The following is a 16,103-nucleotide window of genomic DNA, read 5'->3' on the forward strand; positions in this document are numbered from 1 at the left end:
AGGGAGGTATGGTCAAGCACCCTGATTCAAATGCTTACTCACTAATTCACATGAAATTTGTGTGGATATTAAACCAAATCTAAAACCTGACAAAAGGAAGGAAATAGAAGGAGTCAGTCATAGCCTAAGGACTACCTTACACGATATGAGAGCTATAGATAAGGAAAAATATTATTATAAAATATTGGTCTGCTTCTATGCCAATGGCATGTTTTGAAAAAAGAAATTAAAAATCCACACATCAAACAAAGCACTATAGTAACCTGGAAATATTTCTTGCTCCACTTAATTATGGTGGAATTGGACAGCTTTGATAATTTTTGACCCTCTTAGTCCTATTATGGATGTTTTCCTTTCCCACAGGAAGCTTATAATCCTTCTTTCTTTCACAGGATAAAACATGCATGGAAGAAAGCTGTGCACTAAGACCAGTTTAAAGGCCAACAGAATTCACACACCCCCCTGGAGGAGTCCCCAGCCTTGGACTTGTGCTTCATCATGAACAGAAATTTCTGTCTGGACAGTGGCACTGTGCATATCAGTCCTCCAGAACCCACAAAAAATTAATCAAGAAATGGAGTAGGAAGAGTGCTCCTTAAACTACTCCAGCATCTCCAAAGATCCAATTACTGTCTCTGGAGAGAATCCTGTGTCCTTCAGGAGCAAACATGATGAAGCTGGCAGCTGCTTGGGGAATGAACATGATTATTCAGCAAAGCATTAGGCTTTAGTAAACTTTGCATCATGACAGAAATCCCCCCTCCTGCAGAGAGAGATTTCAGAAGATCTCACTATTTGTGTTCACAGGATTATTGCTCATCTACATTACACTCATAAACATCAGCAGTATACTGAAATTCTTGTGAGGCAAAAATGAGTCTCTGTAGAACATTCCAAAGATTAGTAAGTCATGGATTAGTATTTAGGCAGATATTTTAATAAAGGTTAGGCGAAAGAAATTGGAAAAGGGAGATGCTGAGCATTCCACATTGGAATTATTAAACTTGCAAAGCGATGATGGAGGAATAAAGGATAGCTTTGCTATCCTTCCTTTTGAAATGACAATGGAGGAAAACACTAATTTAGGAAAACACTGTGTTGCATATTAAAAAAACACACCTTATTCACATAAAGGGATTTGCTGAAGTAAACTTAACAAAGTTAACCACTGGGTTGGATGGATATTTTTTTTTTTCCAAATAAATGCATTGTATCTTTCTGTCGACTGCCCACAATATGCAACTTTGGATAAAAATATGCATTTTTAAGAAAGATATCATTAGTCCAGAGGTATCTGAAAAAGGTTTCAGAGTTGTTCTCAACAGGTGCTGTCCCATAAGAATGAGACAGACAAACAACTACACGTCTTCCAAAGCCAAAATGTATTTTTAGATTGAAGGCTACCTGACGGAATAATTAAAATAGCTCTCTATCTTAGCAGAGGTTTATGATTAACGAGTATGTTATTTGTACATTCTACCAAGGCCTGTTAATGCCCACATTTGGATCTTCAAAATTTCCACTGTGTACTTTCTGTCTGGAGAAAACCTTGGACTAGAGATAAGACCATTCCCAAAAACGTATTTCTAGCAGCTCCCACATCCAGTCATCCACTCTGGGCTTGAGGTTGAATCAAGACCATGAAGTGTCTGCTGCTTCTCGCCTTCATTGGGGTGGCTGGTGAGTATCTTTCTTATTTCTATTTTGGTCATTTAATAGGAGGCTGATTTTCTGAGCACAACTGCAAGGTAGCCTAATGGGGGAAAGCCAAGTCCAGTTTCAACCTGCAGAAGTTTGAAGGCAGAGCCCTGCAACTTCCATCTTCTGTCTGCTCATAATGCCTTGTGCCACAAGCTGGGGGATGAATGCCTTCATAGGGGCTCCTGACCCAGCTATAGGGATGTGGCCATAGCTTCAGAAAAAGGCTGCCTCCTTCTCCCGGACTAAGGAGCGAACAGGGAATAGTTCTGGCCCAGGAAGTCCTTAAGCACCTGCAAAATGTTGGACCCTGGGTAGGTGCTCTAAGAAAATATCACTGCACACTTGTTTTTACTTTTTCCCTCAGTCCTCTCTTGATTGTTTCAGTAGACAGGATCCTGGGAAAGACACACCCGTGATCCAATCCAACAAGGACATTTCTATGTCCTTATTTTCCCTCAGGGAATAGCCAGCAGGGCTTTAGTTGCAGAAATGTGAGGCACCAGAGTAAGTCTGATCCCTTTCTTTGAGGGTGCCTTAGTCCTGCCCACCACTGCTGCCCTGAGTGTCCCTAGCAGGGGAGTCTACAAGTGAGGGGCTTCAGACAGGCACTCACAGGGCTGATGACAGGCCACACTAGCTTAGGCCAGCTGTTGACACATGGCACTTCTTGTCTCCCAGTTGCCTTCCCCACCTTTGCTGAAGATGATGATGACAAGATTGTGGGAGGCTACACCTGTGCAAAGAACGCTGTGCCCTATCAGGTGTCCCTGAATTCTGGATATCACTTCTGTGGAGGCTCCCTCATCAGCAGCCAGTGGGTCCTGTCGGCTGCTCACTGCTACAAATCGTGAGTGGAAAAATTACATCCCTCTATAACCTACTTCTGTCTTCCAGCTCACTTCTAGCAGGAATTCTGAGCTATGAGGTAGAAATATGTAAGTGCCTCCATTCCGACCAGAGACAGCCAAGGGATGGGTGGATCACTCAGGATGCTGGGCTGAGGCATCCTGAGGGGTTTGCCACTTCTGCAAATGTTTCTGTGAAAGCAGAACACCACTGAAATAACAATGGGATAATCAAGCAGCAAGTTCTAGGCTGTGATTTCTTATCAATGGCATGAATCTTGCTAAAGCATTGTCCCTGGAGAACAGGAAGAGGAATGAGGTCAAACTAGAGCAGTTTGCCTTGCCCCAGAACATTTGTATAAAGTGTTGCTCTGTATTCAACTGCTGTCATGTATTCACGAGCCTACAGAAATTCACCACTCGTACTGGGAGTGGGTTAAGATCTCACTGTGGATAACCAGGACTCCCTGCAGGGCAAGAAAGATCCCCTGCCCCAGAAGGCTTCTGTGGCAGTGATGTTGCAGCAAGTGCACTCTGTGACAGGGAGGTTTCTCTCGACCTGCCAGTAGCAGTAAAGCGCACGCTCTGCCTTCTCTTTTCCAGTCGCATCCAAGTGCAGCTCGGGAAACACAACCTGGAACTCACCGAATCCACCCAGCAGTTTATCAACTCTGAAAAAGTCATCCGCCACTCTGGCTACAGCCCCTACACCCTGGACAATGACATCATGCTCATCAAGCTGTCCACCCCAGCCCAGCTCAACACTGCTGTCCAAACCATCCCTCTGCCCTCCAGCTGCGCGGCCGCCGGCACCACCTGCCTGATCTCCGGCTGGGGCAACACTCTCAGCAGTGGCTGTGAGTACTCTGGGGGAATGGGCAGACCCTTGGGGGAACAGGACAGTCTCTGACACAGCACCATTAAACCCCAATAGGACAGGCTAAAACACAGGCAAGTGCTGTGGGACAGGTTTATGAGGGATGGGTCCGTGTATGGACTGCACAGTGAATTCGACTAATGTCAACAGAGCTCTCAGTTCTCTGAGAATACGGGTGAAGTCCAGGACTGTGGATTTACAATTCCTACTAGACACCTCCATTCTCTCACACCAAAGGTCACAGATGTGCATGCTGAGTGGTGTCTATTCCACTGAGGACCTCTAAACCTGGACAAGAGGAGAGAATGGCTTTCCTGAGGCTCAGGTTTCTGCCAGTGTACATCTGACAATAGTGGCTCCACTCTTGCCAATTGATGAACTTCCAGGTGGCAGAAAAGTTAAGGTGGCTGCAGCATAGAATGCTGGGCCCATGGGTAGAATTGTTCCATCTTTACAGAAGGAACCTATGCCGTGCGTACTGTTGAGAGGAAGCAGGGGGGCTGCTAGAACAGGGTGTCCAGCATTTGCCTTTCTGCCAAGATCTGGAAAGGACTCAGCAATGCCATCAACCACCTCTCCCTGTTTCCTTGCAGCCAACTACCCAGACCAGCTGCAGTGCCTGAATGCTCCAATCCTCTCCGCTGCTGACTGCTCTGCTGCCTACCCTGGGCAAATTACCAGCAACATGATTTGTGTAGGATTCCTGGAGGGAGGAAAAGATTCCTGCCAGGTAAATCATCTGCCCCTCCTTTCCCAGTCACTTCTCTCCTGCCTTTTCCCAGCTGAAGAGGCCTTCACACTATAGAGTCAGCTCTACTCACTGCACTGGTAAATCTGAGTTTTTGAATGACAGCAGAGGCTTCAGGCACACATACCCTGAATGTTTGCCAAGCTCCGCATCCAGCAAAAACAGGAGCTGATTCATCCTTAGTTGTGGTGTCCTTGGAGCTCATGTTAGGCCTGGTGGCATCAGGTGGAGATTGAGAATCAGAAACAGCCTTGGTAGAACAGTTGTGCACAGTATGCCTGACAGGGCTTCCTCCAAAGTCAGTGATCTGTGGGATCTCTGGCTCATTGCTTAGGCTGATGCCACTTGCTGAATGTCCATACCCTTTGTGTGCACAGGGAGATTCCGGCGGTCCCGTGGTCTGCAATGGAGAGCTCCAGGGCATTGTTTCCTGGGGTATTGGCTGTGCCCAGAGGGGCTATCCCGGAGTTTACACCAAGGTTTGCAACTACGTCTCCTGGATCGAGTCCACCATCGCCGCCAACTGAGACGCTTGTGTGGTGTGACCTGTATTTTCTCATCATCATTCCTGTTCTTTTGGATTTGGACAAGCAAAAAATTATGAAAAAATTAATAAAGACTTTCAGGCACCCCTAATTTTTGCATTGTTTATCTGGGAACTTCCACAGCCTGTGATATGGAGCACAGCAGCAGTGAACATCACTCTAGGGAAAATACTTATTATACTGAGTGCCTCTCATTTGACAGAATCATAGAACATTTTGCAGACTCATTTTTAGAAATCTTTCAAACAGTTATTTTCAGTGGTTTCAGAAAACTTTCATTTATGTCAGTCCCTCCATAATTCTAATTTTCAATAGGAAATAGCCAAGGGCTAGGTGTAAAAAGAGAGAAAGGAAAGGTCAGAAAGGCAGACAGTAAATCATGAAAGGAGGAAGGTGAGAAAGTCTGTGAATTGAAGAGAAATAAGGTGAGACAATGAGGAAGGGAGGAAACAAGAGTCTAAAGGTCATTCAGAGATGGAAAAGAATAGAAAAGTAGTTAGAGACCATGCTAAAGACAGAAAGATTGAGAAACAGAAAAACACCATCTCTCCTGAGCAGCTGATAGGTAACTGAAGAAAAGAAGGTTTGGTCAAACACATAGCTCAGTGTGTATGGCTGGCAGATCCCTGTTTGCCTGGTAAGGTTTGTGCTATGCTACACCAGCCTTTGAGTCACTGTGGATCTTGATCAGCACAGAAATATGTGCCTGTGTCACTGAGAAGGGCATGCTCTATCTTCACAGATAAATGGTTGTTCTTAGTCCCATTACTCTGGAAGCGATTTTGGAATTCCTTCTCAATATCTGCTTTGCTACCTTCCACTGAATACACAACCAACTGCATACTGGCATTCTTCTCCGTGGGTAACTTGTACCAGTACATGGACCTGACCCCTGTCTCTGATCCAGAACATTCCAGAGTCACAGTGTCTCCCTCCCGGATGACTGTATCTGGAGATTGCTGAATGGCCCAGCCTGGAAAGACAGGAAAAAAAATGTGGGAAGTGAAATTCATTATAGATGAACAAATACACATCCTTGAAGTATGTGATGGGATGGAATGCCAGCAGGATATCAGAAAGCTATGGGACAGTGCCCTGCTTTTCTGAAAAAGACACATTGGATCAAAAATCCCCCAACAAACCCGCTTCAAATGCAACAGTAAACCTGTTTGGAGATCGAATGAAGTTTGGGACTCTCAAGTGAAGTATCAAAATGGAACAGGAAAGAATGAATTTGTATCTTTGCAGAGTCTCCTGCTTCAATAGGTGATGGAAAAGCACACCTAGTTCATTGCCCACCTGCCTCTGGAAGCCTCAGGGAAGGGCACTGCCAGCAATTGGGAGCACAGCTGAGGAGGCAGCAGCAGCTCCAGTGCAGCTGTTCAGGAGGAAGGGAAGGACACTTACCCACAGGGAGCAGGATGGCCACAAGGAACTGCTGGAAATCCATAGGGAAAGGCCTCCTCCTTGCAGCAACCTGCTGCCCCTGAGGACAGCACAGACACAGGGTTGTGTAAAGAGGAGAGGTGGAGAGGAAGAGCTGCGTCTCTCTGTGGCTGGGCAGGGGAGGGAGAGGGAGGGTGCAATGTCACAAGGCCCTTGGCTGTCCCAGAGCGGTGGCGAATGACACCTGCAGGCAGTCATGAGGTGCTTGTGCTCTGCTCCTCTGGCTTCCTGCTGTGTGTGAGCGTGGCTGAGCATGAGTAGGCAGGAGTTCAGTAGGTGGCACAGCTCAGTGCTGTCATGGAGCAGGATGGGGCTGTGTGGCAGTCTGAGCGTGTGCACAGGAATGCACAAAATGGCAGAAAATGATGGGAAGAGGAGGAGATCTCAGGAATACCCACCCATGTCCTCTGTGTCCGTGTTTGTCTCCTCTCCAGCCACCCTCACACTCAGACACTCCCAACCCTGCCAGCTGCAATGTGGAATCTCTGCTTGTCCCAGTCAAGCCTGATGTGTAATCCAGGTATGGGAAAAGCTGCTGACCTGCCATCCTGGTGTGTCGTGGAGCATGACAGAGAATAGTCCTGTAACTGTTCTTCTCTAACTCCAAAGGGGGATATCAAGGAGAGAACAGGCTGGATTTGGCCCTGCTCTGGGACTGCTCCTTGAGACACTGCACCTTGGACAGGTTTCTATGGAGAAGGGTGTGCCCCACAGGATGTGCTGTTGCAGACTGACCTTCTCCATGTCACAGATGAACGGATACTCTCCTTTGCCAATTTATTGCAGCACTCTGCAAAACAGCACCAGGACACAAATGAACAAAGCTGGGGAAACTCCCGTTTTCTTCTGTGCACACAGACTTGTTCATCTGCCCCAGGCTGAGATAAATCCCTGTAGGCAGGAAGAGACACTGATAGCTTGTGTGCACCGTGTTTGGGTCCAGAGGTCTGAGAGAAACTCTGCACATCCGTGCTCTTCCCAGTGCCCACCAATGCACAGCAGTGTAAGGCTGGCCCATACAAGACACCAAGTGATGCAACTGCTCAAGGCTGTCCTGGGCTTTGCAGTGACCATGTTTCCCTGTTTTCTGTCAGCAGAGGAAAGCAGCAATGCCTTCAGCTCCCAAAACCTCTGCTTCATGTCTGAGAGAGTCCCACATAACATGGTAGAGTTGAGTGGCAGGTTAACCTTGCTCACCCTGTTGTCAATGCTCTCCCTAATACACCCCAGGACAGCACTGCCCTCTTGGCCACCAGGACCCCCAGGTCCTTCTCTGAAGAGATGCTTCCCAGAGGGTCACTCCCCAGCCTGTGGTGCTGCAAGGGCTTAGTCCTCCCCAAGTGCACAACCCATAATTTGCATTTGGTGAATTTCAGAAGGCTGCTCTCTGCCCATCTCTTCAACCTGTAGAGGTCCCTCTGAAGAGCTGCACAGCCCTCTTCCTTATCAGCAATTCCTCCCAACTTGGGATTGTTTGAAAACTTGTGGAGAAGTCTCTCTACTTTTTCATCTGAGTCACTGATGAGCAGAACACTGGAACCTCTTGGAAATCGCTAGTACCTGCTCAGATTGCTATAATAACCTGCAAGTTTAAAAATGTGTTTGCTGAAGTTAAACTGAATATGTATCAATAGGTGGAAGGCAGGTGGATCCTACCCCAGAGACCACTATGCATGGAGGAATTAGTGATCCACATGACAGTTTATCTGAGGAAGCACAGTCTTGTGCTGTGCTGTTCATATTCCTTGGCCACAGAACAACCACAGCCAAGTCGTTGTAACAGAGGAGTGTGTGGGCAGCTCCCACATGGTACTGGCTGCTTCAGTACCTGCCTGGCCTTGCCTTTATCTACAGGTGCACCAACAACCTGACACACAAGCACTCCTGTTTGACAGCAACAATCATGAGCAGGGTTGACTGGAATAAAGTAAGAGGAAGTCAGTGGAGTGCTGATTGAAGATGGAAAGAAGAAGTTGAGGAAGGGAAGGAAGACAGAGGAAGGGCCGACAGGAGTAAGTGTAGTGCAAGTCAGAGTTAAATGAAAAGGGAGGCCTGGAGTGGCAAGGAGGCAAAAATGGAGAAATAAACTGACAGCATCTGAGAAGAGGAGGAAGGCAAGCCTAGGAAGCAGAGGAGCTACTGAGTGAGAAGTGATCCCCCTGCCTCGTGCAGCACCCAAGTGGTGGAAAGCAGGTCCTGTATGTGCAGGGAGAAGTTTGTGCTCAGATCTCTCAGCAGTCTCACCACTGTGCTCACTCTCAGCACAGTAGTATGTGCCAGAGTCATTGAGAAAGGCTTGTTCTATTGAGAGGGTGATACTGTCTCCTTTTATGTTGCTGCTCTTGAAATGGCTCTCAAAACCCTTCTCCACTACAGAATTGCCACCTTCAAATGCAGAAACCAATAGTGTCAAACTGGAATTCTTCCTTGTAGGCAGCATATACCAGTACATAGCTGTGTTTGAGGATTTCTTTTGGGAACACACCAGATTCACGGATTGGCCTTCTTTTATCACCATGTCTGGAGACTGTTCCAGGGCCAATGCTGCAAAAGAAATGAAACAGATGAGAGGAGAAGGAAAACATGTGTAAATGTGGAAATAGGCCTTGTGGGTTGGTAGGGAAAGGGTGAGAAGAAATAGGGCAGCCAAGGGAGCAGTGCAAGGCATGGGACATCTCTTCATATCAGCAAGTGAATTTCCAATCTCTCTCCAAGAGGCAAGAGGCAGTACTGGGCAGTTTGTGTCCAAAACCAGGAACCATCCACGGGCTGCACAAAGAATGACAAACAGATAGCCATTGCAGAAGATTCAGGGATTCCTGCCCACCACATTCACTGCTTATCCTCAGCACAGCAAGCTCTGCAGAATGAAGCACTGCCAGGAACTGGCTGCACAGCTGGGAGAGCAGCCAGGGGATTGATGGAGCTGCTCAGGGCTGAGTGCAGTTCACTTACCCAGAGGGGCCAGCATGGCCACAAAGAAACAGCAGGGAACCATGGAGAAAAGCCCCTACCCTCTCAGCAACCTGCCTCTGGTAGCTGCCCAAAGATATGGGAAGAGAGAGCAGTGAGGGAGGGTGAGACATCCTGGGGTGGGGCCAGCCAAGAAACGTGAGAAGGCATTGGCTGGCTGGGAGCCCTGGGGAATGGCACAAAGTGTGTCAGGAAAGCAGAAATCCTGCAGAGATGCAGCAGGCGGAAGGGGAAGACAGGCTGTGGGTGGGTGAGGAGGGAAGGATGGGGTTGTATGGACAGAACTGTGCTGAGGGTGCACAGGAGACTGAGTGTGTGCAAGGCAGAGGAATGCTGGCTGCTCCCCTGCTGCTTCTGAAGTCCTTGGGAGATGGAGCAATGAGGGATAAAGGCCACACAGAGGTCCCTTGAATTTTGCCATGCACTTTCCCTGTCTTCCCCAGACATGGCTGGCTCAGCTCCTGCCTGGCCACCCCACGTCCCACCCAGCCGTGTGACGGCTCTTCTCTCTGTGCAGCACTGTGAGCACAGCAAATAACACCAGAGAGAGGGAGGCAGGAGCCCGAAAGACACCACAGCAGCCCCAGCACTCAGACTGGTGAGGGCTTCCATGGGCGCTGCTGTAGGAGAGGAAGGTAAATAGCTGGGAAGAGCTGAGGGACAGGCAATGGCCTGGCATGGGAAGAGAGAAGGGATGGACTGTTGTTCACAGGAACAGCCAGGAGGGTGACAAGGTGCTGAGGATGGGGCTCAGGGTGACCTCTCCTTGGTGACAGGAAATAGACTCAGTAGCTCCAGAGATGGTTTCTCCCTGGGTCCTAGCTGGGGAACCCAGGGTGGCTCAGGCTGATGCTGCCTGTGGCACAAGGACTTCTGGAGGTTTGTCTTCAGGGACAAAATTCATTTGGCAAATTCAGGGACTGCTCAGGGACAGAGAGCAACTGTGCCATTTCTCCCTCTACCCTGAGAATTGATTTCTACAATGTGATTTCTTTTCTTGTCTGTACTGAGCTTTTCCTCCCATGGGGTGTGGAGGCTGCCACTGGGATTCAGCCAGGGAGAGCGCTGGGCTCTAGAAAGCAGCTGTACAGTGCAATTTCATCCACTACTGCTGTGCCAGTGACATCCATCTGACGCTCTGCTCACAGGCTGAGGAGACCCAGGATACCTCAGCATCTGCACTGCACTCTCAAGTGTTTCTGCTCTCCAGAACATCCCCGTGTGCTCTCCTGTGTGGGACAAAATCTGTTTGGGATAGCCGAGGAGCCCAGTGGGCACAGGAATGGCATCTGGGACAGTGGCAAAGGTGAGAAGAACACAGGGAAGGAGTGACAGGCCCTTCTACCCAGGACTGCTGGCTGCAAATTTCCCTCATCCTTCTTCCTATGCTTTATGCAGGTGCTAAGCAGGAGGCAGGATTAAGAGGTGGAGACTGTGGCACAATGCTGTCTTCTGAACTCACAATGAGAATAATGTTGGTAATGGGATTTTAGTGCCAATTAAGCACTGCTTACCCCAAATCGAGGACTTTACAGTGTCTCATGCTCTGCCAGAGTGCAGGAGCACTACCAGCTGAAAGGGAGCTCTTCCAGGACAGCTGACACAAACTGTCCAAAGGGATATTTCCTAACACTCAACATGACGCTTAGTATGGAAACTGAGTGGAGATGGCCAGGTGCTGCCCATCACTGCCCAGGGACTGGCTGGACCCCATGTAGGTGGTGAGTGATAGGATTATGCATAACATGAACTTACTTGAATTTTATTCCCCTCTCCTCTTATTTTTATTTACCCTTATTATGGCTCTGTTTGTATCTCAACTTGTAAATTTTACCCTTTTTCCCCTCCTACCATATGATGTCAATCTTTAGTGACTGGCTGTTTACACCTAGTGCCTGACTGGGCTTAAACCACAATATCCTGAGCACCAAACACAATCTCCATGTCCCCACAGCTGCAGGCATGAACTGCAACATCCCTGACCAAGCCTGTCCTTCATACTCCAGTAAGGAATTCCAGCTTCTGTTCTTAATGGTTTATGAAAAATACCAAATCCCAGGGACTCTGCTCTCTCTTTTAAACCAGATAAAGGGGAGTAACCAAGTGAAGGTAGCCCTCATGTCCTACAACAAGCAGCAGGGGATGTAGTGGATGGGCCAGACAAGATGCTCAGAAGCAGCAGACAAGTCCTGCTGAAAACTCCACTCGCGCTCCTTCCTCCTGGTCCTTGTCCTGGTCACCAGGAACATTCCATGGCCAACCTGAGGAGGCTCCTATTCTGAGCAGGAACAATTCTCAATCATCAGAATATTCATGTCACAGGATAGTTTTGTAACTTGGGGTCACTGGTGCACAGCAGTGTGGTCATTCCCTGGAAACCATTGGGGCCAAGGACTAGTGGGGCTAGTCTTTCCAGCTGGTGGAAAGAGAAAGCACTGTGTGAAATGTTCCACATCCTATTTCCCATGCCATCAATGTATGTAAAAGGATGAAAGGAAGGAGAGATGCATGAGGAAGGAAATAGGAAATAGGAAATCAGAAATGGGCAATAGGGGATAGGAGATTGGAGATGGTAAATAGGAAATGACTAGGTGTAAGGGTACAGAGGGGAAAAGCTATGTGGTAAGATAGAAAGATGTGAAAAGATGAAAGTGAGATGCAGTTAGCAAAAGGCAGAGACACTAGGTAGAAGATAAAGAGCAAAGAGAAATGGGAGTCATAAAGAAATTCAGAGAGGGGAAAGAAGAAAAAAGCAGTTAGATACCATGCATAGGACAAACAGATGGACAGATGGACAGACAGAAAATAATACCATGTTTTTCCAGAAGAGCTGGAATGTAGGTGAAAGACACAGGGAGCAGTGTGTGCTGCTGGCAGATCCCTCTTTGCCTGGAAAGGTTTGTGCTATGCTGCACCAGCCTTTGAGTCACTGTGGATCTTGCTCAGCACAGAAATATGTGCCTGTGTCACTGAGAAGGGCATGCTCTATCTTCACAGATAAATGGTTGTTCTTAGTCCCATTACTCTGGAAGCGATTTTGGAATTCCTTCTCAATATCTGCTTTGCTACCTTCCACTGAATACACAACCAACTGCATACTGGCATTCTTCTCCGTGGGTAACTTGTACCAGCTCAGGGTTCTGAATGCATTCCCTGATCCAGAACATTCCAGAGTCACAGTGTCTCCCTCCCGGATGACTGTATCTGGTGATTGCTGAATGGCCCAGCCTGGAAAGACAGGAGATGAAATGTGGGAAGTGAAATTCATTATAGATGAACAAATACACATCCTTGAAGTATGTGATGGGATGGAATGCCAGCAGGATATCAGAAAGCTATGGGACAGTGCCCTGCTTTTCTGAAAAAGACACATTGGATCAAAAATCCCCCAACAAACCCGCTTCAAATGCAACAGTAAACCTGTTTGGAGATCGAATGAAGTTTGGGACTCTCAAGTGAAGTATTAAAATGGAACAGGAAAGAATGAATTTGTATCTTTGCAGAGTTTCCTGCTTCAATAGGCGATGGAAAAGCTCACCTGGTTCATTGCCCACCTGCCTCTGGAAGCCTCAGGGAAGGGCACTGCCAGCAATTGGGAGCACAGCTGAGGAGGCAGCAGCAGCTCCAGTGCAGCTGCTCAGGAGGAAGGGAAGGCCACTTACCCACAGGGAGCAGGATGGCCACAAGGAACTGCTGGAAATCCATAGGGAAAGGCCCCCTCCTTGCAGCAACCTGCTGCCCCTGAGGACAGCACAGACACAGGGTTGTGTAAAGAGGAGAGGTGGAGAGGAAGAGCTGCGTCTCTCTGTGGCTGGGCAGGGGAGGGAGAGGGAGGGTGCAATGTCACAAGGCCCTTGGCTGTCCCAGAGCGGTGGGGAATGACACCTGCAGGCAGTCATGAGGTGCTTGTGCTCTGCTCCTCTGGCTTCCTGCTGTGTGTGAGCGTGGCTGAGCATGAGTAGGCAGGAGTTCAGTAGGTGGCACAGCTCAGTGCTGTCATGGAGCAGGATGGGGCTGTGTGGCAGTCTGAGCGTGTGCACAGGAATGCACAAAATGGCAGAAAATGATGGGAAGAGGAGGAGATCTCAGGAATACCCACCCATGTCCTCTGTGTCCCAGTGTTTGTCTCCTCTCCAGCCACCCTCACACTCAGACACTCCCAACCCTGCCAGCTGCAATGTGGAATCTCTGCTTGTCCCAGTCAAGCCTGATGTGTAATCCAGGTATGGGAAAAGCTGCTGACCTGCCATCCTGGTGTGTCGTGGAGCATGACAGAGAATAGTCCTGTAACTGTTCTTCTCTAACTCCAAAGGGGGATATCAAGGAGAGAACAGGCTGGATTTGGCCCTGCTCTGGGACTGCTCCTTGATACACTGCATCTTGCACAGGTTTCTATGGAGAAGGGTGTGCCCCACAGGATGTGCTGTTGCAGACTGACCTTCTCCATGTCACAGATGAATAGATACTCTCCTTGCCAATTTATTGCAGCACTCTGCAAAACAGCACCAGGACACAAATGGACAAAGCTAAGGAAAATCCCACCTTCTTCTGTGCACACACACTTGTTCATCTGCCCAAGGCAGAGGGAAATCCCTGTAGCAGGAAGAGACACTGATAGCTTGTGTGCACCGTGTTTGGGTCCAGAGGTCTGAGAGAGACTCTGCACATCCGTGCTCTGCCCTGTGCCCACTAGTGCACAGCAGTGTAAGGCTGGCCCATACAAGACACCAAGTGATCCAACTGCTCAAGGCTGCCCTGGGCTTTGCAGGGAACATGTTCCCCTGTGTCCTGTCAGCAGAGGAGAGCAGCAATGCCTCCAGCTTTCAAATGCTTTGCTGCAGGACTGAGTGTGTGCCACTGAATTCATTTCCCCAGCTGCGTAGAGAAGGTTTAGCAAAGATCCTGGATTTCATCTAAAGAAGTGAAAGAGAAACAGCAGAGAGAGTGGGCTAATTGTCAAGAGCCCCAGCCCTCACACCAGCACCAGCAGCACTTCAGCTGAGAGGAGGCTGGGCCAGATGTGTCCTTGGAAAGGGTCTCTTTTTCCTGTGCTGTGCAGAGGGCAGGGCAGTGCATAGGGAGCTTTGCAGAAGACACGGTATCTAAGGAGTTGGTGATGTTGAACAGGCATGGCTGCTGTGTGGGGCCCTGTGTTTAGGTCCTGAGAAGCTTTACATTACAGAGGGAATCTGCAGGGTGGGAATCACCTGGAGTGCCCTGTGCAGGCCTGTGCTGTGCTCGGGTGAGTTTTATGCAGGACAGAATCACAGAATGGGTCAGCTACAAAGGGACCTCAGCAGGTCACTGCTCCAACCTCCCTGCTCAAGCAGAGTCATCCCAGAGCACATGGCAGAGGATTGCATCCAGGTGGTTCTGATAGATCTCCAGAGAGAGACACTCCACAATGCATTTGGGCAATCTGCTCCAGTGCACTGTCACCAACTCTGAAAAGCTCCCACCTCCCTTTCAGGCAGAACTTCATGTGCATCATTTTGCGCCCATGGCCTCTTGTCCAAGTGCTTGGCATCACAGTCAAGAATCTCGATCCTCCTCTTACAATGATCCCTTCAGATTCTTGTAGACATTGATGAGGTGGCCATTACTTGTTTCTTCACAATGCCAAATAGGCGGTGCATCCTTGGCCTTTGTTGACAGAAGAGGTGCTCCACACTATTAATCATCTTTCTTGCCCTCTCCTGGACATTGTCCAAAACATCCATGTCTGCTTTGTCTGAAGGAACCCACAGCTGCACACTGCACTCCAATACGCCTCACTAGGACTCAGTGGAGTAGCAGGATCACCTCCCTCACCCTGTTGTCAATGCTCTCCCTAATTCACCCCAGGACAGCACTGCCCTCTTGGCCACCAAGACACACTGATGGCTCATGGGGAGCTTCTTGTCCACCAGGACCCCCAGGTCCTTCTCTGAAGAGCTGCTTCCCCATGGGTCAGACCCCAGCCTGTGCTGCTGCATGGGCTTAGTCCTCCCAAGTGCACAACCCTGCATTTGCCTTTGGGGAATTTCAGAAAGTTCCTCTCTGCCCATCTCTCCAACCTGTTGAGGTCCCTCTGACGGGCTGCACAGCCCTCTTCCCTATCAATAAATCTTCCCAACTTGGTGTTATCTGTGAACATGAGAAAAAGTCTTTCTACTCTTTCATCTGAATCACTGATGAGCAGAACACTAAAACCTTTCGAAAATCTCTATTAGCCGTTCCGATTGCTAAAATAACCTGTAATTTTACAATATGTTAACTGAAGGTAAACCGTATATGTTTCAATAGGGGAAGGCAGGTGGATTCTTCCCCAGAGACCACTATGCATGGAGGAATTATTGATCCACATGACAGTTTATCTGAGGAAGCACAGTCTTGTGCTGTGCTGTTCATATTCCTTGGCCACAGAACAACCACAGCCAAGTCGTTGTAACAGAGGAGTGTGTGGGCAGCTCCCACATGGTATTGGCTACTTCAGGACCTGCCTGGCCTTGCCTTTATCTACAGGTGCACCAACAACCTGACACACAAGCACTCCTGTTTGACAGCAACAATCATGAGCAGGGTTGACTGGAATAAAATAAGAGGAAGTCAGTGGAGTGCAGATTGAAGACAGAAAGAAGAAGTTGAGGAAGGGAAGGGAGACAGAGGAAGGGCTGACAGGGGTGTAGTGCAAGTAAGAGTTTAATGCAGAGGGAGGCCTGGAGTGGCAAGGAGGCAAAGATGGAGAAATAAACTGACAGAGTCTGAGAAGAGGAAGAAGGCAAAGCTAGGAAGCAGAGGAGCTACTGAGTGAGAAGAGATCCCCCTGCCTCATGCAGCACCCAAGTGGTGGAAAGCAGGTCCTGTATGTGCAGGGAGAAGTTTGTGCTCAGATCTCTCAGCAGTGTCACCACTGTGCTCACTCTCAGCACAGTAGTATGTGCCAGAGTCATTGAGAAAGGCTTGTTCTATTGAGAGGGTGATACTGT

At 48.6% G+C, this 16,103-nt stretch overlaps 1 protein-coding gene and 1 gene segment (V, D, J or C); one reads left to right on the forward strand and one right to left on the reverse strand.

Moving 5' to 3' along the window:
* Nucleotides 1–6,333, reverse strand: part of LOC306805791 (T cell receptor beta constant 2-like) — a 39,811-nt gene extending 33,478 nt beyond the window's left edge. Inside the window, exons 1-2 of the C gene segment in view lie at nt 6,124–6,333; nt 5,392–5,689 (exon numbers count right to left, since the gene is read on the reverse strand).
* Nucleotides 1,382–4,791, forward strand: LOC306805806 (trypsin-like). Its single transcript, XM_079313993.1, has 5 exons — nt 1,382–1,680; nt 2,380–2,548; nt 3,150–3,403; nt 4,017–4,153; nt 4,549–4,791. The coding sequence occupies exons 1-5, from the start codon at nt 1,641–1,643 to the stop codon at nt 4,696–4,698; spliced, it is 750 nt and encodes a 249-aa protein (XP_079170119.1). The 5' UTR covers nt 1,382–1,640; the 3' UTR covers nt 4,699–4,791.
* Nucleotides 6,334–16,103: the final 9,770 nt, after the last annotated feature.

Source organism: Erithacus rubecula (genome assembly GCF_903797595.1).
Source record: "Erithacus rubecula genome assembly, chromosome: 1".
Lineage (NCBI taxonomy): Eukaryota > Metazoa > Chordata > Aves > Passeriformes > Muscicapidae > Erithacus > Erithacus rubecula.